Source organism: Notothenia rossii, assembly GCF_949606895.1.
Source record: "Notothenia rossii genome assembly, chromosome: 9".
NCBI lineage: Eukaryota > Metazoa > Chordata > Actinopteri > Perciformes > Nototheniidae > Notothenia > Notothenia rossii.
The window spans coordinates 67,296,788-67,322,443 of record NC_136907.1 but is presented as its reverse complement, the minus strand read 5'-3'; the positions used below and the strand labels follow the sequence as shown (position 1 = coordinate 67,322,443).

General features: G+C 37.9%; 4 protein-coding genes across 14 annotated transcripts; 1 reads left to right on the top strand and 3 right to left on the bottom strand.

The window, feature by feature from the left end:
- Positions 1-141: 141 nt before the first annotated feature.
- Positions 142-21,357, bottom strand: ccdc13 (coiled-coil domain containing 13). 8 transcript variants are annotated; one of them, XR_013802415.1, is made up of 15 exons: positions 5,948-6,086; positions 5,131-5,315; positions 4,794-4,939; positions 4,569-4,711; positions 4,314-4,394; positions 4,105-4,221; positions 3,914-4,018; positions 3,600-3,770; positions 3,354-3,530; positions 2,689-2,892; positions 2,448-2,530; positions 2,161-2,223; positions 1,520-1,627; positions 1,367-1,434; positions 142-1,145 (listed from the first exon to the last, which is right to left on the bottom strand). XR_013802415.1 is itself a non-coding variant. In XM_079648538.1 (14 exons), exons 2-13 carry the CDS (start codon positions 5,310-5,312, stop codon positions 1,549-1,551), a joined length of 1,551 nt encoding a protein of 516 aa, XP_079504664.1. In that variant the 5' UTR covers positions 5,313-5,315; positions 21,245-21,357; the 3' UTR covers positions 142-1,434; positions 1,520-1,548. The 8 variants fall into 8 exon arrangements, 6 of the variants coding, with proteins under 6 accessions (XP_079504664.1, XP_079504665.1, XP_079504663.1 ...); XR_013802414.1 differs by having other exon boundaries at positions 1,367-1,627; XM_079648538.1 differs by lacking the exon at positions 5,948-6,086 and adding an exon at positions 21,245-21,357 and having other exon boundaries at positions 142-1,434.
- On the bottom strand, positions 6,753-15,431 carry LOC307020868 (HIG1 domain family member 1A, mitochondrial-like). Of its 4 annotated transcripts, none has more exons than XR_013802997.1 (5): positions 15,137-15,431; positions 14,546-14,620; positions 11,798-11,932; positions 11,466-11,592; positions 6,753-7,929 (listed from the first exon to the last, which is right to left on the bottom strand). XR_013802997.1 is itself a non-coding variant. In XM_079652508.1 (4 exons), the coding sequence occupies exons 2-4, from the start codon at positions 14,613-14,615 to the stop codon at positions 11,519-11,521; spliced, it is 279 nt and encodes a 92-aa protein (XP_079508634.1). In that variant the 5' UTR covers positions 14,616-14,620; positions 15,137-15,416; the 3' UTR covers positions 10,168-11,518. The 4 variants fall into 4 exon arrangements, 1 of the variants encoding a protein (XP_079508634.1); XR_013802998.1 differs by having other exon boundaries at positions 6,753-7,859; XR_013802999.1 differs by lacking the exon at positions 6,753-7,929 and adding an exon at positions 10,168-11,258 and having other exon boundaries at positions 15,137-15,424.
- Positions 8,772-9,807, bottom strand: LOC307019937 (HIG1 domain family member 1A, mitochondrial-like; the record flags this gene model as incomplete). Its single annotated transcript, XM_079651035.1, has 3 exons — positions 8,772-9,271; positions 9,477-9,670; positions 9,758-9,807. 3 exons carry the CDS (start codon positions 9,805-9,807, stop codon positions 9,198-9,200), a joined length of 318 nt encoding a protein of 105 aa, XP_079507161.1. The 3' UTR covers positions 8,772-9,197.
- LOC307018334 (5-beta-cholestane-3-alpha,7-alpha-diol 12-alpha-hydroxylase-like) lies at positions 21,267-23,696 on the top strand. The gene has a single exon (XM_079648543.1). The coding sequence runs from the start codon at positions 21,281-21,283 to the stop codon at positions 22,814-22,816; it is 1,536 nt and encodes a 511-aa protein (XP_079504669.1). The 5' UTR covers positions 21,267-21,280; the 3' UTR covers positions 22,817-23,696.
- Positions 23,697-25,656: the final 1,960 nt, after the last annotated feature.

Sequence of the window (25,656 nt, the reverse complement as noted above, 5' to 3'; positions counted from 1 at the left end):
CCAAACTCTGATATTTTTGTCTTGTGGCACTTTTCTCGCTCAGTCCAATGGGGACCTGCCAATCTCCCACAGGGTCCTGGAAGAAATAGTGCGGTATTTGAAGCAGCACACTAACTCAGCCATGGTTTTAAATTAAGCGTGATGTGGAGGGAGAGGAAAGGTGGAAGGGGGGTTTCTGCTGAAATCCTTTTGGCTACATCGGAAGAAAATAACTCGGATGTTAGTATGAATGTGGAGCGCAGTCCCACCAGGCTGCGCACGTCCAAAGCAACCTTTGGGTTGAGGAGCGAGGTGTGCATTCTGTACATACATGTGACACGCTCTGGGGACTGTACGGAGGACTACAGTGGGAGTTTGTGTAGCTTGAGCCCTCATTCATTTTCAACCACTATTCCCACACATCTGGTTTTAAGTCAGAAATGATTAGCAGGAATATTTCAAAAGTAATATTGAAATGTATGGGAACTTAACTGGGGGTTTTTACTGTTTGGCTTGGCCTGTCACACATTTATGAACAACCATCTGGGGCCAAACAAAACTCATAACTCTAGGAAAGTCATAGCCATGAATGTAAACAATATATTCAAAACATTTGGTAAAGATTGGGTTTGCCTTCCATTGATTAAATTGGACATTCCGGATAGCTTACAAAACAGACTGTTGCTTTCTATACATGTAATGCACTTCAGTTTACCCGCAGAGGAAAATACATGCAGAGTTTCAATGAAATGTGACTGCAAGCAGAGAAAATCTGAATCAAAAATGTCTGTAATCAGTAGGAACACTTGTCACACCACGGTTACATTTGAAAGCTCTGCTGCTCGAGCTACTCAAATCACCAAAAGCACAAAGGAAACAACGTCTTCAAAGGTTTCATATGGATCCGTGTGATGTTTTTTGTGGCAGAGGAGGAGAGCCTGTTTCCTGCAGACTGCTGTGTGTCACATGTGACAGGAGAAGGTAGGGCTCAGCTGGAAGTGAGGCTGAGCAGGGACCGGCCAGTTCCCCTGGTTAGTGTCTAGTCTGGGCTGTCACAGAGCCTGCAGGAAAACATGCTTGGCTTGTCTCATCGCGTCATTGCAGAGCTGCCGGTCATGGTGGAGAGTGCTCTTTAGCGATGCCCTCAGCGCCTGCGTTTCCTCCAGCTAAATGACCAACCAGGAGACAACAAACAAAAGCAACATGGACATCTCGCTGCTGCCCAAACATGAGGCCTTGAAATGAGCACTGTCCATAAACAATATGTCATTTGCCAGGCGTCATTTTTTCTGTCCTCTTGTGTAAATCTTGAGTTGGAAAAGCAAAAATCTTGCTTCTTTTAAAGTAAGATGTTGACAAATGACAACCAATTTTTCCGACCATCTACCAGTTCCTGTTGCTCGGCGACTGCTGCCCCACTGGTTCTGGGGAAAAGTGCTTCTGAGGGGCAGAGCTCTGATAGCAAGAAACAAGATAGACATGGTATAATACTTATAACATAGTCAGGGAATTTGAAACACTGTAACTGACCTTTGCATACCAGTGTTTCCCTTGCTGACTGCCCAGTCCTTACTTTGGATCGATTTGTGTCGACTCCACCTGCTTTTCGAGGATCTTGCTGCGCTCCTCCTGGTTCGTCTCTTTTTCTCTGGAATATTTAAGCAAGGTCTCTGATTAAAAATGTATTTAAAATGATGACATTCCCTCATCGATGGTGACTTTAGAGACGCACTAATGAGACTTAATAGATAAGTAGTCAGCAATACATAACAACCTGCAGTGCTGAGAAAACCATGGCTCTCAAATGAGCTTGTATTAAGAACCACAAATTAAACTCATTTTTGGGTGGTGAATCAGAGGCATCATTTTCATGTCTATGATGCACAAAAACAAGCCAAATGAAAATATAATCTCAGAGGTTCAGTGTTTCTCATGTGAATAATTGAACAGACACGCAAACAAACAAAGTCTCAGCGACTCATGTCTCATGGAGTCTCTCCTTCTGAGCACACAGGTTTTTATAGTCATCACACCGACTCATTAGTGCGCTCACATCAGCTGAATATTGTGGACATTTTGAAGAACTTGAGCGCCTGAAAGCAACACTGAAAAACAACTTGCTCAGCCCAACACATTTATTGTGTAGCAAGTTATAAATAGGGTAGCAGGGTGTCCACTTACTTGAATTCTATACTGCTTCCCACAGCAGGCAACACCAGTTTATGACCAAATTTAGAAACAGAACTGCGAAAATATAAAAAGAAATGACTCTGAAAAACAGCCATCAAACAAAATCAAAACACTCTGAGTGACTTGAAGATGTCTTAAAAACCAAGTCTTGCTGTAACAGTTAGCAGAAAAGAATACTTTAAGATTCAATTAAAAGATCTGACTAATTCCATTCAAATAATATTTTCTGTATGCATATCCAATGATAACTAAGCACACATTTACATTACTGTACATACCCTGGAAATGTGATTCTTTTGTCAATGTCTCCCTCTTCAGGCGGAAATCCTGAACTGCAAAGTGTTGTCTCATCGCTCTCTTGCTGCAAACATTGATTGTATATCATGAATGCATTTTTTTTTTTTTAAGTATTGCAAAGTTTTGAAGGGACGTATATTACATTTTTGTTCCATTTCATTGAAATACATTATCGTTGAGTTTGTCTTTCATTCCCATAGTTTTGCATTTGAGTGGTTTTACCTGGACAGACAGCTGCTGTATTTGGTCCTCCAGTTCTTTGATTCTGGCCTCTCTCTCAGTCACGGTCTGCCTCAGCCTGTGGATGACAGCGTTGTGCTGAAAAGGCTCGCTGCTCTGCTGGTGTCTCGACGGGGTCTCCTGGTTCTGGACATTTTGCTGTTGGCCGAGCTGTCTCAGCACCTCCTGCATCTGAGACTGCTGTTTCTACCAGAAATAGAAGAGGCGGTTATTGTTAAGAGCAATTTCAATGTGATGTCAAAGACCTGATCATTTATTTGTTTATTATTCCCAATAACTGCGGGGTTTCTTTGGAAGTTTTTCCTTTTCCTATGTGAGGGTCTAAGGACAAAGGTTGTTCATTTTCATATTCTGAACAAACCTTAAAGTCCCCGGAGACGAATGTTGAATGTGGGATTTTGGGCTGTATAAATAAAGTTTGATTTATTGATTGATTGTTTGTGCCTGTGTAACACGATCTGAACTGTGTACTTAATAAGCCATTAGATGTGTTAACTATTAGATGCCTTAAATTGAGCATTTGCTGCTAAACCCCAAATAAATCATGTTACGCACCGTCTCCCTAACAGAGCTACAATTTGAAACGTGTGTAGAAATAATATAAAGTGTACTAACATAGATATTATTCTCTTGTCTCATAGCCTTACCAGCAGGGCATCCACTAGCTCATTATCATGTTTTTCCTTTTCCAGGAGGGTGGAGATCTGGACCTTCAGAGATTTGATTTCGGTAGACAGAGATTTGTTCCTGGCTTTAGAGGCTTCCAACTTTTTCTTCACTTCCTCATGGTCCTTCAGGATAGCCTCATAGTCCGCTGAGATCCTCTGGAGGAAGAACAGGCTCTCATCAACAAATACTCATATTCAAATGCATTTACAATTCATGATACACACCTCATATGCCTCCCTCTTTTCCTTTTCGATGGTGCGGATGTAGCTGAGGTTCCTCTCTTGAGGAAGGGTTTTCTGGAGGACTTTCTTGTCAAAAAGCTCTTCCTCCAAACTCAGGATGCTTGGCTGTCTCTGCTGAGTTGACTGGTTCAGCTGCTGCTCCAGGTCCCGAACCTGTTGCACAACACCCAGTTATGTTCATGTTGAGTTTGGTTGTTTGATTTATATTTTTGCTTTTTTATATACAATGTATTTTGAACTCGGTGACTAGCTTAATGACTGAACTTCGAGGTGGATTGTTATGAGTTTCAGCTTACCCTTGTCTGAAGAGCCATTATTTGCTGTGATCGACCTCTAAAGCTCCCAGGGCTGTTCAGTAATTGCTGAAAGCTGACCTCCTCTCCAATCTCACTAGTTAAAACCTACAGTACAGTTCATATTTAGATATGGAAGTTAATGCTGATTAATCATTTCAATTAGAGTAGCTACAGGTATAACATAACTCTACCTTCTGGGCTACTTTCAGCTCCTGTTTGGCAGATTGGACCTGGTTGCGATACTCAGTTGCTTTCAGCTGGGCAGCAGCTAGTCTTTCCTGAAGAGATTTCACAATTGGATGTTCCTGCTTTTGTGAACAGATGACACGAGATTCAGAATAAGTTGCCATCTTTAATGTAAAATAAAAACGTTATGGGAATTTTTCACATTAATTCTTACCTCACAGTCTTCTGATGTCTTGTATTGTGACTTTGTAATAATCTTTTGCCCAGGTGGAGAGAACACCAACGCCGCCTGCAGCTATAGAGAGAAGCATAATGTGACGCGTATATATTGGTAAAAAATTATTTAAAAAATATAATTTAAAAAACATATCTTTGTTTGAGCAATTATTGAATTTAAAGGTGTAAGGATTTGTGTGACATCGATCCGCAAATCAAATCAAATGTCACAATCAAAACCAAACTCAGCTACCTCCTTCTCAAGCACTTTGACTCTGTTGCTGTTTTGCTTAGATTTCATTTTTTCTCGCTCAATTTCAACATTAAGCTCTCGATTCTTCTTGGACAGCTCAACAATCTTGGTGGCTGCGATATCCCCTGCCAGGCCCGACGTGCCTAAATGGAGGAGAGGATAAGTCACAAGGAAGCTCTGCCATCATTCTTTATATTACTGTGGTGCAAAGCGTTGGTGTTTTACCTCCTAATACCAGTCGCTCTTCTTCTCTTTTCTTGTTCAGGTGTTTAATTTCAAAATCTTTCTCACTCAGCAGTTTGAAGAGCCGACCATTTTCATCCTTTAACTCCCTCAGCTGGTCTAGCAAAGGTTGTTTGTCTTGCAGTAGTCTATAGGGAGGCAATTAAGAAAAATAGACTCTAAATAGATAACAGTGGTTCAATCTAAGTATGAAAACATGATTCTTCAACAATAAATAGTTGATTCGAATGTATGCTTATTTATATGTTTAGTGCAATTAATAAAGTTTCATAGCAAATACAAATGTACCATACAAAACTATATTTTAGCCAGGACTCACCTGTGGTCGACATGCTCTGCCTGAATACCTTGCTTAGATAGATCCAAATCATCCTGGGTTTCAATGACATTAAGCTTATCTGTTTCCTTCTCCTTTGTCCGATCCAGTTTTCTTTTCTCCTGCTGCTTTTGTAGCGCTTGGAACTGAAGCCGTAAATCTTTCATTTCATCCTCATGCTCCATGATCTATGATTTATAGCATAAGAAAAAATAATTCAACTTATAAAGATGTAAAATAGTTAACAGTCGTGGGGGCATTTGGTTAAAGTTATATCATGGTTTTTTTTATGTATATTGCTCTGGATTTGAAGTTTATAGATTTGGCATGTGTTTGTTTTAACTCAATCAAATAATAAATAGGCCTACATTTTACAAGCTTGCCAATTGTTAGTTTCATTGCCTATATTTTACCATTGACCAAATCCAAGAACTTCTTTAAATAAATGCCAAAAAGGTAATTATTGTGAGAATTACAGCAAACATGAGACCATCATATCTTTACAGCTCCCAGAGATAATGACATAAGACCTCCTTCTTGTTGTGCTAAGTCCATGGCTGTCAGGAGGCATAGGTTGTTATTGATGACCCCACTGACCTTTATTTGAAAATGCATGAACCTTAACAGACCGAAACTGACAACTTTAAGCAAAAAATAAACATTATGCTAGATTTCTTAAGAGCAATTAGCAAACTTCTGTTGATGTTGACGATAATATGAGTGCCTGTGAATACACAGATGTCATGACAAATTCGAGTCTTCAAACTTCTTACTAAGTAGGCTTCAGTTAAATTTGAAAAAGCTAAGAAAAATAACTCACCCGTGGTGTATGTGTCCAAGTACCGTCCTTTTAAACACACTAGAGTCTGTTTTGCAACCATTTGAACCGAATGTGAAAAACCCTTCCTCGCTGATTGCGACGCTACTGTGTCCATAGCAACGGCACTCTAGAGAGTTAGGACAAGATCTCGCGAGAGCAATAATGTAGCTCTGGGAACAACATAGCGTAAAAGTATTTTTCTCCTATGTTAATATTATTACCAAGCAATATCTTTAAAGACCATTGGAGGGCGACATCCATTACAAAGTGAAGGGTGTGTCTCAGTCTCTATTATGCAAACACACATGTATTGTGTTGTCATGGAAGATATTGGCCTCTGGTGTTTTTTGACCGTATACATAAAAATGGCAATGGATATGATAAAAAAAACTGTAAATAAATGATATAGTGTAACATGATAAATATCAGTTGGCATCAGCACACTCACAAGAAGTGCAAAGTCACAATGACACAGCATTTAAGAGCCTCTTGCCAAAATGAAATTACACATTTCATTTCCTGTTGATCTTGGGGTGGGACAACAAGAAAGTATTTTAAAGCTTGATAGATATCAGTCCAGGAAAGAAGTTTCAACATGTGATGGGTGAGGAAGGCAAATGTTCAAATGTGTGAAGGGAATTTTTTGACACCAACTGTTGCACAATAAAACAATGACTAAACATTTCCCATTCACAGGGAGTATCAAACAAGAAAGAATGACCTATAATACAAGAATACAAATGTAATGAACTGTAGGCTACATTTAAAAATAAACATTTGTTATGAATATGTTTAAACACAAACATTTAGAATTACAAGACTTTTATTTGTATTTCCAGAAAAGAAATATTTCCGTATTTTCACACAACATTCAAAACTCAACTTGGTGAATAACTTAACAAGGCATCTACTTAAGCATATCCCAAGGTAGGCTACAGTATATAATGATCATTAATTGTGTGAAGATGTACCCAAGCAACCTAGTCTCATATGTCCCATGAAGACTTGTCAATCTTCTGAAACATTGGACCACAGGGTACCACAAGATTATGACAGAAATGTGAAGAAGAAGACTTTGCTTTTGCAATCATTTTGTGTAAAAACTATTAAATAGAAACACACATTTTATTTATACAAAGGATATTGGTGGTTTTGTTTCCTGTTTTGTTCCTTCTTTAATTTCTGTGTGAGTCGTTTATAAATGTGTGTGACTATCTGATACTGTGGTGAGTCCCAATGGGTGGGTCGCAAACCTTTTGAGACCTTGTTGTTTACATAATGTGTAAAAACAGGCCCCGTTTGAGACCAGATGTTGGCAAAGCCTTAAATAACATACTCCTTAAGCATTCGGATGTCCGTTAAAAAAAAGAAAAGAAAGTGGACCAATCAGTTTCCATTTGACAAAAATACTTGCATAATTACATAAAAATAAATTGCTGGTGTAAGACAAAGACAAAAAGAAGAGAAAAGTCTGATTTCCTATTGGTGGTTGTTTTAAATATAGCCTTAGCCTAGTCCAACTTAGTAGTTTTTGATATTTAAAACACACTTCTTCTGGAAGAGCTGAAAATAATAGGTGGAGTTAAAACGCTCCAGAACACTAATTGGTTTGCAAAAATCATCACGACAACCGTGGATTATGCGACAGGGGACAGTCTGCTCAAACCTGCCTTATTTTAAATATCCAACATAACATCAATAAATAGCCTACCGCTTTTATTTAATTCACTCAAACCCCCACAACAATTGGCTGAACATTTATACAAAGTCGTAGCCTACACTAAGACATTTTACAAAGTGCAAACGTTCCTCTATTTGGGGGGAAAAGAAAAGATCCCGAAGATCTCATGTTGATGATGATCTAACAGCAGATTCACACAATTCTGCTATGCCGATCAGCGGAGTATCCAACCTGCAATGAGGCGATTCTTTCAGCGGTACAATTTGAAATTGAGTAAAGGAACCAAAAGTGAGTTGAGTCACTGAAACGGAGGCATTAGAGCAGGGGTGGGGAACCTCCGGGCCGTATACGGCCCGCGAGACCATTTGGTACAGCCCTCGAGGTAATTTATAAACACACGCAAAAAAGAAAAAAATTAAAGAAATCTAGACTTCAAAAAAAATTAAACAAGCAAGTGCCTGTTTTTCCTGGCGAAGGTCAGGGTCCTTGAACACAACACGAGCCTAACGTGTCATCACGTGGTATATGTCTCGTCTGACAGGGTTGCAGTTCTGACGGAGAGCACCAGGAGACGGCTCCAACACTTCACAAATTGCAGTAGGCTTACCCATAAGGAGCCGTACACATGCCGCAGTTTTTGCGTGGCTCGGTGGCTGTGTCTTTAGTTGAAAGCCCAGAGGCGATCTGTTCATCTGTCACACTGATCATACAGTCAATAACTTTCTTGTTATTAGCATCTGGTTAGCTAGCTATGCTAACGAATATAAGAAGCTTTTTCTCCAATCAGTGAGGTAAAGGCACATCTTTATATGGTCATTATAGTTATAACAAAATAAGAGAATAAAGTAAACAGGTATAAAATACTATATGACAGTAAAAAAAAGTTGTTATTAATAAACAAGAATACAGTTTGAAAGGGGAGTGATTTGTAAAATATCCATAAAGAAAAAGAAATCTGCTTACAGTTCTGTTTCATATGGGTGTTGAGAGATGTATCCATAGATCTCTTCATGTTGCTCTCAAAGTGCACCAGATTGATGCTTTTAACTTCAACATTAAAAAAAAAAAAATCTTGGAGGATGGACCCCCCCCCCCCCCCACTTAAATCATGTCCACATGGATAGGATACTAAATACATTTGCACACATCTTGTGTCCATATCTTTCTGTTTTGGTGGTCATGCCACAACCGTGCACGTGCATGCATGCACGAGTCATGGTGAGATATCTGGATTCAGAGGTTGCTGTTTCTTTGCACTGCATGAAAGAAAGGCGAAATGAATGGGCTGTGATTTTAGTATTTTTAAGCAGAGGTCAATAATTTGTACGGCCCTCGGAGGATGTTGAAAAAATTGAAATGGCCCTTGAGAGGAAAAAGGTTCCCCACCCCTGCATTAGAGGATAGGCATTAGAGGTACTCAATTGGATAGAACAATTTACAGTAGAGGTGAGCTGCTAAACGGGATGTGTGCATACAAAATATATCACACATCTGTAAAAATAAACCTTCAACACACCGTAACATGAGGTAATATTAAGGGATATAAAATGTCCATCTTAGAGTCCATGTTCACTTGTCTTTCAAGGCTTTCTGTTCTTCTCTGGGTTTCACAATGTAATCGTTGTACATTGAATACAGAACCCCTAAAAACAAAGAAACAACAGGGATAGGTTACACATTAACCTTTACAATCTACTTGTATAATTGAAAAGTAAAATTGGTCATAATGTAACCAGCCAGAATTCAGACCTATATTTATTTTAAGGATACAGTTTTAATCCAAACCACTTGTAATTCAAAATAAAATCTACTAAAAATCAAATACATCATGATAAACAAGATACATACCAATGGTTATGGCACCAACCACAAAGCCTTGAGCACCTACACGCATGTGAATCAGGTGAACTGACATTTTTGTATCGCCACAATTTTTCCTTTTCGTCAGTCTCCAAGCCACAATGGCAAAGAATCCAGCCATTCCTGCAAGATATTGGCCTCTGGTGTTTTTTGACCGTATACATAAAAATGGCAATGGAATCCTCAATTGGAATTATTTTGATTAAAAAAACTGTAAATAAATGATATAGTGTAACATGATAAATATCAGTTGGCATCAGCACACTCACAAGAAGTGCAAAGTCACAATGACACAGCATTTAAGAGCCTGTGCCAACATGAAATTACACATTTCATTTCCTGTTGATCTTGGGGTGGGACAACAGGAAAGTATTTTAAAGCTTGATAGATATCAGTCCAGGAATGAAGTTTTAACATGTGATGGGTGAGGAAGGCAAATGTTCAAATGTGTGAAGGGAATTTTTTGACACCAACTGTTGCACAATAAAACAATGACTAAACATTTCCCATTCACAGGGAGTATCAAACAAGAAAGAATGACCTATAATACAAGAATACAAATGTAATGAACTGTAGGCTACATTTAAAAAGAAACATTTGTTATGAATATGTTTAAACATTCCAAATATATGTGAAAAAAGCGCATATGGAGGGTTTTTAAAGCATACACAAAGACATATTATAATTACAAGACTTTTATTTGTATTTCCAGAAAAGAAATATTTCCGTATTTTCACACAACATTCAAAACTCAACTTGGTGAATAACTTAACAAGGCATCTACTTAAGCATATCCCAAGGGAGGCTACAGTATGATCATTAATTGTGTGAAGAAGTACCCAAGCAACCTAGTCTCATATGTCCCATGAAGACTTGTCAATCTTCTGAAACATTGGACCACAGTGTATCACAAGATTATGACAGAAATGTGAAGAAGAAGACTTGGCTTTTGCAATCATTTTGTGTAAAAACTATTAAATAAAAACACACATTTTATTTATACAAAGGATATTTGTGGTTTTGTTTCCGGTTTTGTTCCTTCTTTAATTTCTGTGTGAGTAGTTTATAAATGTGTGTGACTATCTGATACTGTGGTGAGTCCCAATGGGTGGGTCGCAAACCTTTTGTGACCTTGTTGTTTACATAATGTGTAAAAACAGGCCTCGTTTGAGACCAGATGTTGGCAAAGCCTTAAATAACATACTCCTTAAGCATTCGGATGTCCGTTAAAAAAAAGAAAAGAAAGTGGACCAATCAGTTTCCATTTGACAAAAATACTTGCATAATTACATAAAAATAAATTGCTGGTGTAAGACAAAGACAAAAAGAAGAGAAAAGTCTGATTTCCTATTGGTGGTTGTTTTAAATATAGCCTTAGCCTAGTCCAACTTAGTCGTTTTTGATATTTAAAACACATTTCTTCTGGAAGAGCTGAAAATAATAGGTGGAGTTAAAACGCTCCAGAACACTAATTGGTTTGCAAAAATCATCACGACAACCGTGGATTATGCGACAGGGGACAGTCTGCTCAAACCTGCCTTATTTTAAATATCCAACATAACATCAATAAATACCGCTTTTATTTAATTCACTCAAACCCCCAAAACAATTGGCTGAACATTTTTACAAAGTCGTACACTTAGACATTTTACAAAGTGCAAACGTTCCTCTATTTGGGGGGAAAAGAAAAGATCCCGAAGATCTCATGTTGATGATGATCTAACAGCAGATTCAGACAATTCTGCTATGCCGATCAGCGGAGTATCCAACCTGCAATGAGGCGATTCTTTCAGCGGTACAATTTGAAATTGAGTAAAGGAACCAAAAGTGAGTTGAGTCAGTGAAACGGAGGCATTAGAGGATAGGCATTAGAGGTACTCAATTGGATAGACCAATTTACAGTAGAGGTGAGCTGCTAAACGGGATGTGTGCATACAAAATATATCACACATCTGTAAAAATAAACCTTCAACACACCTTAACATGAGGTAATATTAAGGGATATAAAATGTCCATCTTAGAGTCCATGTTCACTTTTCTTTCAAGGCTTTCTGTTCTTCTCTGGGTTTCACAATGTAATCGTTGTACATTGAATACAGAACCCCTAAAAACAAAGAAACAACAGGGATAGGTTACACATTAACCTTTACAATCTACTTGTATAATTGAAAAGTAAAATTGGTCACAATGTAACCAGCTAGAATTCAGACCTATATTTATTTTAAGGATACAGTTTTAATCCAAACCACTTGTAATTCAAAATAAAATCTACTAAAAATCAAATACATCATGATAAACAAGATACATACCAATGGTTATGGCACCGACCACAAAGCCTTGAGCACCTACACGCATGTGAATCAGGTGAACTGACATTTTTGTATCGCCACGATTTTTCATTTTCATCAGTCTCCAAGCCACAATGGCAAAGAATCCAGCCATTCCTGCAAGTAGAAAAGAGAAAGATCAATTTAATTTGATAACTAAAACAAACTTCAACATTACATTACATCACATTGCATTTAGCTGACGCTTTTATCCAAAGCGAATTACAATAAGTGTGCTCGACCAACAAAATACAAACTTCAAGAAAACAGAATCATATAAGTACATCAGGTTTCAAAGAGCTAAAACATTTCAAGTGCTAGTCAACTAGCTTTAGATAAGCCAGTCCTTTATTAGTATATAAGTGCTTTGTTAATAGTTCTATCGCTCGAAGTGGAGTCGAAAGAGATGAGTTTTCAGTCTGCGCCGGAAGATGTGTAAGCTATCGGCTGTCCTGATTTCAATGGGGAGCTCATTCCACCATTTTGGAGCCAGGATAGCAAACCCACGTGTTTTTGCTGATGGGAACTTGGGTCCCCCTCGCGGTGCGGGTGCAGCGAGCCATTTGGCTGATGCAGAGCGGAGTGCACATGCTGGGGTGTATGGTGGGTTAACCATGTCCTTGATGTAGGAAGGGCCAGATCCATTCGCAGCATGGTACGCAAGTACCAGTGTCTTGAAGTGGATTTTAGCAGTTACTGGAAGCCAGTGAAGGGAGCAGAGGAGCGGCGTGGTGTGGGAGAATTTAGGAAGGTTGAAGACCAGACGAGCCGCTGCATTCTGGATGAGCTGCAGAGGTCGGACGGCACATGCAGGTAGACTAGCCAGGAGGGAGTTTCAGTAGTCTAGGCGTGAGATGACGAGACCCTGGACCAGAACCTGCGTCGCTTTCTGGGTCAGCTGGGGACATATCCTTCTGATGTTGTAAAGAGTGTATCTACAGCAGCGGGTTGTTGCAGCGATGTTTGCAGTGAAGGACAGGTTGTTATCTAGGGTCACACCCAGATTCCTTGCAACAGCAATTAAAGGGCAGTATTAAAAATGGGGGAGGCTCAAAAGGTACCATGTGAAATAAATAACATAATGTGAATCATTTCCATGTGTTGTGAAACTGTGAATGGATCATAGCATGAACCTACAAATTGAGACTTTCCCAGACTTTCTCTGTAAAACAGAAGCGAGCCCTTTTTGCTGGAAAAATCCAAATGATGTAACGGTTGGGCAAGCTGCCTATGTCTTGCATCTACACAGATCCTATAGCGCCAACAGTGTGTAGCTAACGTAGAAAGCACCGTTTTGAGTGGATAACTTTGGCTATTTTCCAGAATCCCTGGGCTGATCTGGCTCATAAACTAGCTAGCTTCCCGTTTGTAAATTACTTAATAAACTCATGTTACAAGCAATCAATGCATGATCAATGAAGCGTAGTTAAGTTGAGCAGTGTTTCCTTCACTTAGATTTAAGACTATATTTTGCAACCCTTTTTTTAGCATTTGGCTGATGCCCAAGATGCTAACTTTTCTTGTGCCTATGGAATGTTTGAACCAAATAAGAAACCCGATGTTTCGCGCAGCTCAAATCAGAAATAGTCTATAACTAAACATAAACGCATTAAAGCATCCGGAATGTTATAACATGGCATATATTTATTGTCTCTTAAGTAGACGCAGTCTGATGTATAGCTATAATTAGAAAATTGCACAGCGAACAAACATTTTTAGAAAATGCTTTTTCAAATGGCAGTGGATGTTAGCTTAACATCTGGACCGTTTCACCAATTTAAAGGCTCTGTTTCCAGATCTTGCAAAAATGGTGTTGATGACAAAACCTAAAGGCACAAATTGGTCTTCACATTTGTATTATTTTGATTATTTGGCCACTTAAAAATGCCATTTATGTGTAAGCATGGGTGGAAGGGATGTTGCTTGTGAAAAATTGATTCAATTAAGACGTTGATGACCTCTGGGGGAAAATAATTGGTCATCCTTCCAATACTACTGTACACTGAGAACTCTGGTGTGTTGTTGAACACACTACACAAAAAGGGGCATAGTGTTCAGAGTGTACAACATGGCATTTTCCAAACAAATGTGTTCTGAATTAAAGCTCACCTATTATGCTATATTTGAACAATATATTATATATTGGGCCATATCTATACAAAACATGTCTCTGAGGTGCTTTGCTCAAAATATCAAACAGATCACCCATTGTAGCATGCCTCATACCTATAACCTGTTACGAAAGTGCTGATTCTGGGTCGGTAGCTTCAAATACAACCCGAGCTGCTGCTGCCCACGCACCTTTTATATCCGGCTTAAATTACACATATTCTCTCTAGTACCGCGTTAGCTCTGAGTGTTAGCGATGCTTGCTAATGTAAATACAGACCATATTACTTGCAAAACACATTGCGCATCGTTTCTGGTACAACAATATTTCTGATAGGAGACGATAGGTTGGGCCGTGGGCTATATGTGCGACACACCATCAGACCTGCCACTAATTTCCTAAAGAGGAGGGGCACTTTATAAATATGCACAGATACGGGAAATGGACTCTCAGTGTGTCGTCTCTTTCTATACTGTCTTAAGTGACATTAAGGACACCCGTGTCATTCATAATAACAGTAATCAAAAACACCAGGAAGTTTATTTAAAAGAATACTTTCAAACAAGTTCGATTCATTTGACTTTGTTCGTGATAATCATTAGGGCACAGTATGTACTTACCCACTGGGACAAATGGATTCTCCTTTGCCTTTCGCATGAACTTGGATTCATTCTCTTCATAATCAGACATCTTGACTAAGTAGCAGAAGAAAAAAGGAAAATTATATACAAAATTTGACTTAGAGGTTTTAGCATTCCAGCTAATTCAGTACAGGATCCAATCCATCCATTGTTAGATTCATATAAACTGCGCTGTAAAACTTTATTAGAGTCTGGGGTAAGCTTCATGATGTAGCCTACATATTAGTAACCCACGCTTGTTTTTGACTCAATGTTCAGATAGATCTAATGTCCATTTAACATGAACTGCTAAAGGTTAAACATGAAGGGCAGAGAGTCAATAAACGACCTTTCTTGCTATTAGTATTATTATGCCCTGCATATTGTAAGATAGGCTATGTATAAACGATTATGTTATGCTAAGTAATACTGTTTTACATGTGGAGCAAAGTCAACATAAAATAAACACCAGAGGAATACACTAAATCAATCCAGATAGAGGACTTACACAATGGAGGACTTACGTTACTATTTTAACAACAGAGAAAACATCCATTAGCCTACGCCACAGTTGGCAAAACAATGTCTTACCTGTTAACGGGATGTGTGGTCAAATGAATCGCCTGAAAACAAATTGTCCCTAAAAATGTTTGGCAGTCTTCAGATCTTCAGATCGCACGTAGTGTGGAGGAAGAGGCGAGCCGGCAACATGATGTAACTACCGTACTGCGTAGGTCTGACGTCAGCGATGACACGCGTGTGTAACGTTCATATCACAAGACAAAATGGTAAAACAGAGAAAATCCCTTAAATTAAGTTCCGTATAAAATGTGTGTAGGTCCAGGCATTATTTAAGTCAAAGTTAAACTTAATACAATATTATATCCCCTCTGGCTGCATAGCATATGTTCGCTATTAGTATTATCATACGCATCTGATTATGCTCAGGCTACAGAGACTGATGGTGGTAGTGAATCTGATGTGTACCGAATGCAGCATCACTTGTACAACACACTCAGAAAATCAAAGATAGTGAAACAAATGTTGGGTAATACTTCCTGTCCGATCGGGGTGTAGTTTGTATCGCAGCTGTACTTCTAGCTGGAAATATTATACGTTAACACTTTTTCAATGTTAAATATCACACCCACACACTCTCTGGCCTATCACGTTTGTTTGCGCCTCTGTACAATCCGTTCTTACGTTCTTCCATGCCTTACTGTTGTTTAAACGAAGGTGGAGGTAGATGGGGTTGAATACTCTTGTTTTAGTGTGGATCTTTGGGATGATGTAACAGAATGTTCAAATCGTTCTAGTATTAGTGGTTGCACCGTGCACGTTTCTGAAACGTGCTGGTTCCTGGATGCGATTTAGATAGAGATGACATTAAGCTACTAATAATAAGAATATTTATGTTCCACATTTTTAGTTTTATGAGACACTTCACAATTACTTTAAAGGTCACCTATTATGTAAAAAAAAAAATGTTCCTGTCTTTTATACATAACAAAATATTTGCTCACTTTTTGTCCTGATCCATTTATATAAAAACCTGACTGAAAAATGAGCTGATCAGATTTTGGCCACTTTATAATGTCATAGCGATTTGTTGGCTTGTGTAACCAATAGCCAATAACCAACCAAGGTCACACAACCTTGTCACCTGAATCTCCTCTTAGAGCACCATTGTGTTTTTTAACCAAATATCTCGCAGTGGGGAGTGGCTCCTTATTTTCATCCAAGTAAAAGACAGAATCAGCACTTTTGAAACAGGGCTGAAACAGAGGGTTTTAAGGGTGCTACAAAGCACGATCTGTTTGGTATTTCGAGTCCAAACACTTCAGAGACATGTTAGGTATATATCTGAGACCTATAAAAAAGTAATGAAAAACAGTATAGGGGACCTTTAACTGATACAAATCGAGAATCCTCTGATTTTTTTCTTGAAATTATCAAATGTTGCCGGCCAAGTTATAAACTAGGAACTATTTATTGAAAAAAAGGTATTTCCTTTTTTATAGAGCTGCAGAATAATTAATTAGTATCTTCCCGGAAGAAACTTGAAACGTTTCTGCAGAGCGTCTGCTGTGTGTCCTTTCTTGAAAAGGACATTCAGAACAGCTTTGAAGCCCTAATGAGCCTGGAGTATTTCCTTTATACAATTATGGACTATCGGGTCCCACCGATCATCAACAAAGCCTTGATGTGTACTGTAGATTAAAGTAGACAGATAAAGTAGGAGTGCTGCAAACAACCAATATCTTTCAGACAACCTTCTGAGCACCCTGTTGTTTAGTGAAATGCAGTGCCATATCTCAGTGTAGCCTACTTCTAACTGATGGCCAACAGTGTGTGAATGTGTGTGAATGTTAGGTCCTAGAGTAAGGTACACTGCTCTGTATGAATGGGCGAATGACATGTACAGTAGTATGTAAAGTGCTTTGAGGGGTCTTAAAGACTGGATAAAGTGCTATATAAGTACAGTCCATTTACTAAAAGGAGGGGAGGCAACTATTTTAAATAACTATAGACCAATCTCTAAATTGTCAGTTCTGGCGAAGGTGATCGAACGCCTAGTGAGTGAACGAGTAAAGGAGTTTTTATGTAAAAATAATATCCTGTCTAAAAATCAGTAAGGCTTCAGAAAGCAACATAACACCATCACTGCGACAATGAAGTTGGTGAATGACATTACGAGTATTTTAGATAATAAGCAGAGTTGTGCAACTCTATTTTTTGACCTTTCCAAAGCGTTCGATACCGTCGATCATCGCATCTTAAAGCAGAGGCTACTCAGTATAGGCATATCCAGCCATGCAGTGGGGTTGTTTGTGAACTACCTCTCTGAAAGGTCCCAATGTGTTCACTTTGATGGGCTGTCTTCTAAGTGGTTAAACATTGCTAATGGTGTTCCTCAAGGTTCTGTTTTAGGTCCACTTTTATTCTCAATATATATCAACAGTTTAGGTGAAAATGCGAATGAAGGTACTTTACATTTTTATGCAGACGATACTGTGATGTACTGTGCAGGTCCCTCCATTAAGGAGGCTGGTGTTAAATTACAGGCTGTTTTTAACATTATTCAGACTCAGCTCGCTGAGCTTAAGCTTCTTTTAAATGTTGATAAAACCAAGGTAATGCTCTTTTTTAAAGCTAAAAAGACACCAGAGCCTGTTTTAGATATTGTTACTATGCAAGGAGAAGTACTTGAAGTGGTTACCTGTTTTAAATACCTTGGTATCTGGCTTGATGATTGTCTCACTTTTAAACTTCATGTCAATAACCTGCTTGAAAAGCTGAGGGTTAGACTAGGTTTCTTTTTCAGAAACAAGTCCTGTTTCTCGCTTGAGGCCAGGAAAAGGCTAGTCACTGTGACCTTTTTACCTGTGCTCCAGCACAGCACTATGGTGATCTGGTCTATATGAATGCACCTGCCTATTACCTGAACAAGTTAGATGCCGCCTATCACAGAGATTTGTCACAAATTGTAAAGCACTTACTCATCACTGTACCCTGTATGCCAAGGCAGGTTTGCCTTCACTTACTGTAAAGAGGCTCAGTCATTGGTACACGTTTATTTATAAAGCTTTGTTGGGTACACTCCTGTATTATATCTGCTCTCTGATAACACAGAGAGTTGCAAGCAGCTGTTGTCTGAGATCGCATGATGTACTATTGTAAGATGTGCCAAGAGCAAGGACTGTCTTAGGTAAGACTGCTTTTATGTGCGCAGCTCCACTTGCTTGGAACAATCTACAGCAAGAATTGAAACTGAGCAATCTCATTCCTCTGCATGTTTTTAAAGCTAGGCTAAATGAAATGCTCGTTGATACTATGGGCACTTGTAAATGTCTATAACTATGTAAATGTATCCTGTAAATATAATGTATGATGTCCTTTATTGTTTTATGTTTCATGTGGAATCTATATGCTGCAGGTCTCCCTTGAAAAAGAGATATATGATCTCAAGGGACCAATCTGATTAAATAAAGGTTTGAAATGAAATGTGTCATGTCAGTCACCAAGATGACAGGTAAAACACTTTTTAAAAAATGAAATACTTAATTTAAAAGGCTAACCTATCTTTGTAGCTGCACCATACCCACTAAAAAAAACGTCATAAAGGCATAAATAAAGAAACAACTTATTTTCAATACCATAAAAATGGGTGCATGCACTTTGTTTGAAAAAGTGGTGGGATCAATTTTTTCCAGATTTGACATCAGCATAGCAGAAGACAAAATATGTCCCTCCCCCAGGTGATGAACCTCCAGCACCTCATGCAGGAAAAACCAATGCATAGACCTCTGGACCACATATGTGTTTTTAAAACAATGAGCTGCAACTAAAGGTTTTGCTGTGATGTGATTTGAATGAATTTGTACCTTTATGCACATAACGAGCTCACAGGTATGGAGGACAGAACATGTAAAAAAAAAATGAAAACAGGAATAAAAAAATACAAGAATAAATAAATGTGGAATTAAATACAGGAATAAATAAATACATGTCAAAATAAAAATGGACATAAATAAAACATATCAGTTATATATATTTAATGTATTTCTACATTTATTTTCACTTACATGTATTTATTTCCGTATGCCAATGAGGTAGGCGGTCCTAACCTCAGAGCAGGGGTGTCAAACTCAATTTCATCGCGGGCCACATCAGCATTTTGGCTGCTCTCAAAGGGCTGGTTGTAACTGTAAGACTATATAAAAATACATATATAAATATACATATAAAATAATGTATTATATTACATTATTGCCTCTGCATTGGATTATTATCAGATAGGGTAATAACTTCATAATTAACTACGTCTGAAAGCAGAAGTCTAGGGCAAATAATTGCAAGTCTCTTCAGTGAGAAGGTCACAAAATGATTTTAAAAGAAAAGCCAAATTCTGGAAAAAAGAAGTGACATTTAAAAAAAGAAGTGACATTTTGAAAAACAGAAGTGACATTTAAAAAAAAAAGAAGTGCATTTTGAAAGAAAAGGCAAATTCTGAGAAAAAAGGCAAATTCTAAGAAAAAAGGCAAATTCTAAGAAAAAAAGGCATATTTTGAAGAAAAAAAGTAAAATTCTGTTAAAAAAGTCAAATTTGAAATGCATTGTGGGACATGTAGTTTATTGGCAACGTGCTTCTGTAAATCATAATTTGACCGTATAATTAACAAATAACATTCTTATACATACATACAAATGAAGTCACGGGCCGGATTTGGCCCCCAGGCCTTGAGTTTGACACCCCTGGTGTCATGTCATGTCATGTGCATGTTCAAAGGAAGAAAAAAAAAATTCACACATCTCCTAACACTTCCTCTGATGGTTGTACAACTCTAATAACGTCTGTTTAAGGTATGGCTTTTGAATCAACGATTTTTTTTTGTATTACTTTATTTGTTTTGTTTTAGTAAAACATTTGTTATCATATTAAATCTTTATAAGTGAGTTGTTATCATTGTATTATCTATTATATTATTATTTTATTTATTCCATTTTCGTTTGTTTAAATTGTATTATTAATTAATTAATTATAATTAAAACATGTTCACATCCCCCGAAGGTGTCTCCCTGCTGTTATTATTTTTTGAATTATTATTTTATTGTTTTTGTGGGTATGAATCTCCAGCCTGGTAGGACATGTTGGGCTGTAAATCGAAAACATTTAAAAAAAAATGCAAGACAGCCTATAACAGAGTATAACAACCAAATGTATCTTTGCATCTGTGTCTTCTCTATATACATCCATGCTTTGCATAGTTGAGTTTGTAATAGTCACTTTGAGTAGAGGAGTACACTCTGGTACAAACTGTAATGTTCATAAGTGAGGGGCGCTGAATGAATAAAGTGTTGGGTTATTCAGAGCAGCTCAAATGTTTTTGCATGATTTTGCAGTTACTCTTAATCATTACGTTTTTAGATGTTTCCCCTGCACCTCCAGTGCTTAATTCACCAAAACACTAGAAATAAATTACATTTTCCTTGATTGAATGAACTGTAGAGTCACTTGTTACTGGGTTTATTTTTTAGCACAGTGAAAATACAATGTCCTAAACGGCATGAAAATATAATTTTCTGCCATTGAGTATATGAGAATATATATATTTCTCTTAAAGGAGCCCAGCACTGTATTTAAAGACACGTTTACTTTTTAAAGATAAAGTTAGAAGTACCTAAAGAGATGAATTTGTGTGGGATGATAATCACTTCACAGTCACACTGTGATTGTTTTACAAAGACTGCTGTACCCATAGTGCCACCTTGTGGTTACAAAATGGTATTAAAAGATAGCGGGGCAAGTTGGCAATGGAGAGCCTATCTGGACCCTTTCTCTTTGCCAAAAACAAGACAGAAAAAAATTGAAAGGAATGTTTTTGTTACATGTGCTAACAAAAAGTGTAATTATTATTTTCTTGTGAGTACTTTTTTGTGGAGCTAAATATAGTGTTTCATCAAACACATTACAGGATACTCAAATTGTTGACACGTTGGACTGTTATGTCTCCTGTTTGAGACCATATTTGTAACATACCAATGATTTATTTTTGTTTCATTCAGACCATGTGCTTGGTTGGTTTTTATGACCAGTTAATTGTTTCCTTCTTAAAAGGAAAAGCATTGAGATTGCAGTTTGTGGAAAAGGGAGGAGCAAAAGTCAGTAGCCTATATAATGAACGATGTTAACCTTACCTTTCACTCCCTGTTTGTCTTTCAGAGAAATCAGTCATGGGGCTGCTGCTGCCGATTCTTCTTGCCTTTCTTGCTGCTCTGCTGGGAGGGCTGTACCTTCTCGGGGTTTTTCGACAACGGAGACCAGGAGAACCCCCTTTGGATAAGGGGCTCATACCTTGGCTGGGTCATGTCTTAGAATTTCGCAGGAACACATTGAAGTTCCTGGAGAGGATGAAGCAAAAGCATGGCGATGTGTTCACAGTACAGCTGGGAGGGTGTTATATTACATTCCTTCAGGACCCTCTTTCATTTGGGTCGCTTGTTAAGGAGAGCAGAGAAAAACTGGACTTCAGTAAGTTTGCTGTTCAATTGGTGTACAGAGTGTTTGGTTACAAAGCGGTAGAGAACGGACACCAAATTCTACAATTGGCTAGCAACAAGCACCTCAAGGGGGATGGTCTGGAAGTAATGACACAAGCCATGATGAGTAATTTGCAGAACCTAATGTTGCACAACATAGGCACATCTGCAGACGAAGGAACCTGGATAGATGAAGGATTGTTTAATTACAGCTATAATATTGTCTTCAGGGCCGGCTACTTATCTCTATTTGGTAATGAGCCACACAACACAGAAGGAAATGAGAGGAAAGCCAAAGAGAAAGACCGAGTTGATTCACAAGCCTTATTTTACGAGTTTCGTAAATATGACCAACTCTTTCCCAACCTGGCCTACGGGATCCTGCTGCCAAGGCAAAGGTTGGAAGTCGAGAGGCTAATGGGATTTTTCTTGGACAGTGTATCAGTGCAGAAGATAAAGTCAAGGGACAATGTGAGTCGTTGGTTGTGGGACATCCAGCAGGCCACAGAGGAGATTGGTTCAGAGGAGACAATGAGAAGCAGATACATGTTTGTGCTTCTTTGGGCCTCTCAGGGCAACACAGGGCCTTCTGCATTCTGGCTGCTCCTTTTCCTCATGAAACACCCAGAAGCCATGGCAGCAGTGAAGGAAGAAGTAGATACACTTCTGAAGGAATTTGGGCAAGTTGTCCAACGTGGTGGGCCTTTAGTAAACCTGACCCGTGAAATGCTGATGAAAACACCAGTCCTGGACAGTGCTGTAGAAGAGACCCTCCGACTCACTGCTGCACCTGTCCTCACCAGAGCAGTGCTTCAGGATATGACCCTCAAGATGGCTGATGGACGTGAATACTTCCTACGAAAGGGGGACAGAATGGCAGCCTTTCCTTACAGTGCCGTTCACATTGACCCAGAGATCCACCCTGACCCACATGCATTCCAATATGACCGCTTTCTCAATCCAGACGGGACCAAGAAAACTGATTTCTACAAAGCAGGAAAGAAGGTGAAGTACTACAACATGCCCTGGGGTGCGGGGGTCTCCATGTGTCCTGGGCGTTTCTTTGCTACCAATGAGCTGAAACAGTTTGTTTTCCTCATGTTGGTTTATTTTGAGTTTGAGCTGAAGAAACCCGATGAGATGATACCTGGAATCGACTTCAAGCGATGGGGCTTTGGATCAATGCAACCCGACAGAGATGTTCAGTTTCGATACAGACTCAGATATTAAACGAAGCAATGGTTAACATCTTTCTGATTAATTGTTACCTGATTTTAGACATCACTGTAAGTACTTTGAAAATTATTAGGAAAATTGTGATTCTAGTATTAAGGGCTATTTGTGTTTTCATACTGTACCAATTTTGAATTGTATTAGATGTCTGTACAGGGGTGAGTAAAAAAAAGAAGAAAGTGCCGGTGTTATCTAGCTGCTGTTGTATATGTAGGTCATGAACTTCATTGGAACGTCATTCTGTTTGTTGCAATAGAAGGTCAAGGTTGGGTTTTATTCTGGAATGTTCTGACCTCAAATGACGCATGTAATTCACCCAAATAACAAAAGGTCACATTGATGATCAATGTGACTGGCGTAGAAATATATTGATACACAAAAACACATGTATTTACAAAATCTGAATTTTGACCAATTTGAACTATTTTTAGAGTTCATATGTGTCACCTGGAAATGTAATGATATGCCTACTTCTTTTATGCAATTTAGGTTTCATATCTTACATTTATCTTCCTCATTGAAAACTGAAGGAGTTTACCAATATTCTTAATACAATTATACTATGTTTCCAAGTTGGTGGTGGAGAATGTGGATTATTGTGTTGATTGTTGAACCACAGAAATAATACAATGTTCCAAACTGCATAGAATATAATTGTAAGCCATTCAGTAATAAGAATGGGAATAGATATATTTATGTAATTGCTGTGCTGCAATCCAATATATTATATCTTGCTGTTGTAATACAAAACAATGATTAAAATACTTGTTCCACTATGATTTGGGAAAAAGTGACAACATCACTTTTACAATTAACAAATAATAACATTGTATTTACTATAATAATAATAATAATAAACTTCAAAATGAACACTAAATGTTTTACAAAGATCGCTTATTTGATGAACCCACAGGGTAACACTTTATGTTGATAGTCCATAGTTAACACTCTATAAGTCTGTAAGTCTTTTATTTTTATATTTTTTATATTTTAAAATATCTTTAGTTGCTTATCTGTTGATCATCAACTAATGCTTAATGTAATAGTCAACTGAACTTTAGTTGCTTATCTGTTGATCATCAACTAATGCTTAATGTAATAGTCAACTGAACTTTAGTTGCTTATCTGTTGATCATCAACTAATACTTAATGTAATATTCAACTAAACTTGAGTTGCTTATCTGTTGATCATCAACTAATGCTTAATCTAATAGTCAACTGAACTTTAGTTGCTTATCTGTTGATCATCAACTAATGCTTAATGTAATAGTCAACTGAACTTTAGTTGCTTATCTGTTGATCATCAACTAATGCTTAATCTAATAGTCAACTGAACTTTAGTTGCTTATCTGTTGATCATCAACTAATGCTTAATGTAATATTCAACTAAACTTGAGTTGCTTATCTGTTGATCATCAACTAATGCTTAATCTAATAGTCAACTGAACTTTAGTTGCTTATCTGTTGATCATCAACTAATACTTAATGTAATATTCAACTAAACTTGAGTTGCTTATCTGTTGATCATCAACTAATGCTTAATCTAATAGTCAACTAAACTTGAGTTGCTTATCTGTTGATCATCAACTAATGCTTAATCTAATAGTCAACTGAACTTTAGTTGCTTATCTGTTGATCATCAACTAATGCTTAGTTACTTGTCGGTTTAAACGGTGCTGTTGAATGTCAACTGATGCACTGTTGACATGCTACTAAATGTCAACTGATGACTTATAGAGTGTTAACTATGAACTATCAAAATAAAGTGTTACCTAATTAAAATATCATCACTAATAGAGTATTTTATTTATAATTGTTATTTTGTATCGTTCTTGTTTACTGCAAAGAGAAAGGGTCCAGATAGCCTCTCCATTGACCAATCCTCCCTTTTATTTACATGACCCTAACACAGGGTTCTAAATTAGCTCCTCTTTCAAGGCAACATTAAATCAATGCATGCAAGCCAAGCCAAAGGACCAAATCTCTGGGTAGTTAGCAAATAGGTACAATGCCTATGTTAGACATTTTTATCCTTCTTTATCCTTATGGAACTCAGGTGTGCTAGTGAAGATATGAAAGGAGGAAGGAGAAGTTTGGGGTCTGAAGTTGAGAGCCCTTGCTGCTAGTAGTAGTAGTAGTGGTAGTACAGTAGTAGTAGTAGTAGTTGTATTAGGAGGAGGAGTAGTAGGAGTAGTAGAATTAGGTTTCCTTTTTTATTTATAGGATATGAGAAAACATGGCATGTATAACCGGAATAATTAAATGTTTGGAGGAAGACGAATTGCTTTGGCCACATTTTCAATTTCACATTTACATTCACTTACATATTGCTTTTGAACCATAAGAAGAGGTTTGCAGTTTTGTTTTTCTACGGGACGAGAGCATTACATGCGAAAGTTGTTTTCACAACTAAATTACATTTAAATAGGGCCCAAAACTGACATTCTGGAGAAAGATGATTATCACCCTGCATTCCGACTTTGTTAAACAGCTGCTTTGATGTGGAAGGCCCACACAGAAACAAACATGCACACATCTGGTACTAATGCTTTCCACATGTCTCTTTATCATTTCAAGGAACTTATAACACAAGGGCTCAGGAACAGAGAACTTTTGGATAAGCCTGCCGGAAATACCATCTTTTGTAAAACTATAATAATTGCCAAACTTATAATATTACCTGACAGTATTAGTTAAGGTTGGCTGATGCCAACATTAGCTTAGCAATATGTTGGCTTAAGAGTTGATATTTGTGTTTGTCAGCTGAATGAGCCAGTTTTGCATACTTTATGATATATTTGTTTTATTTTCAGTCAAAGTAGATGAAAGAATCAAAA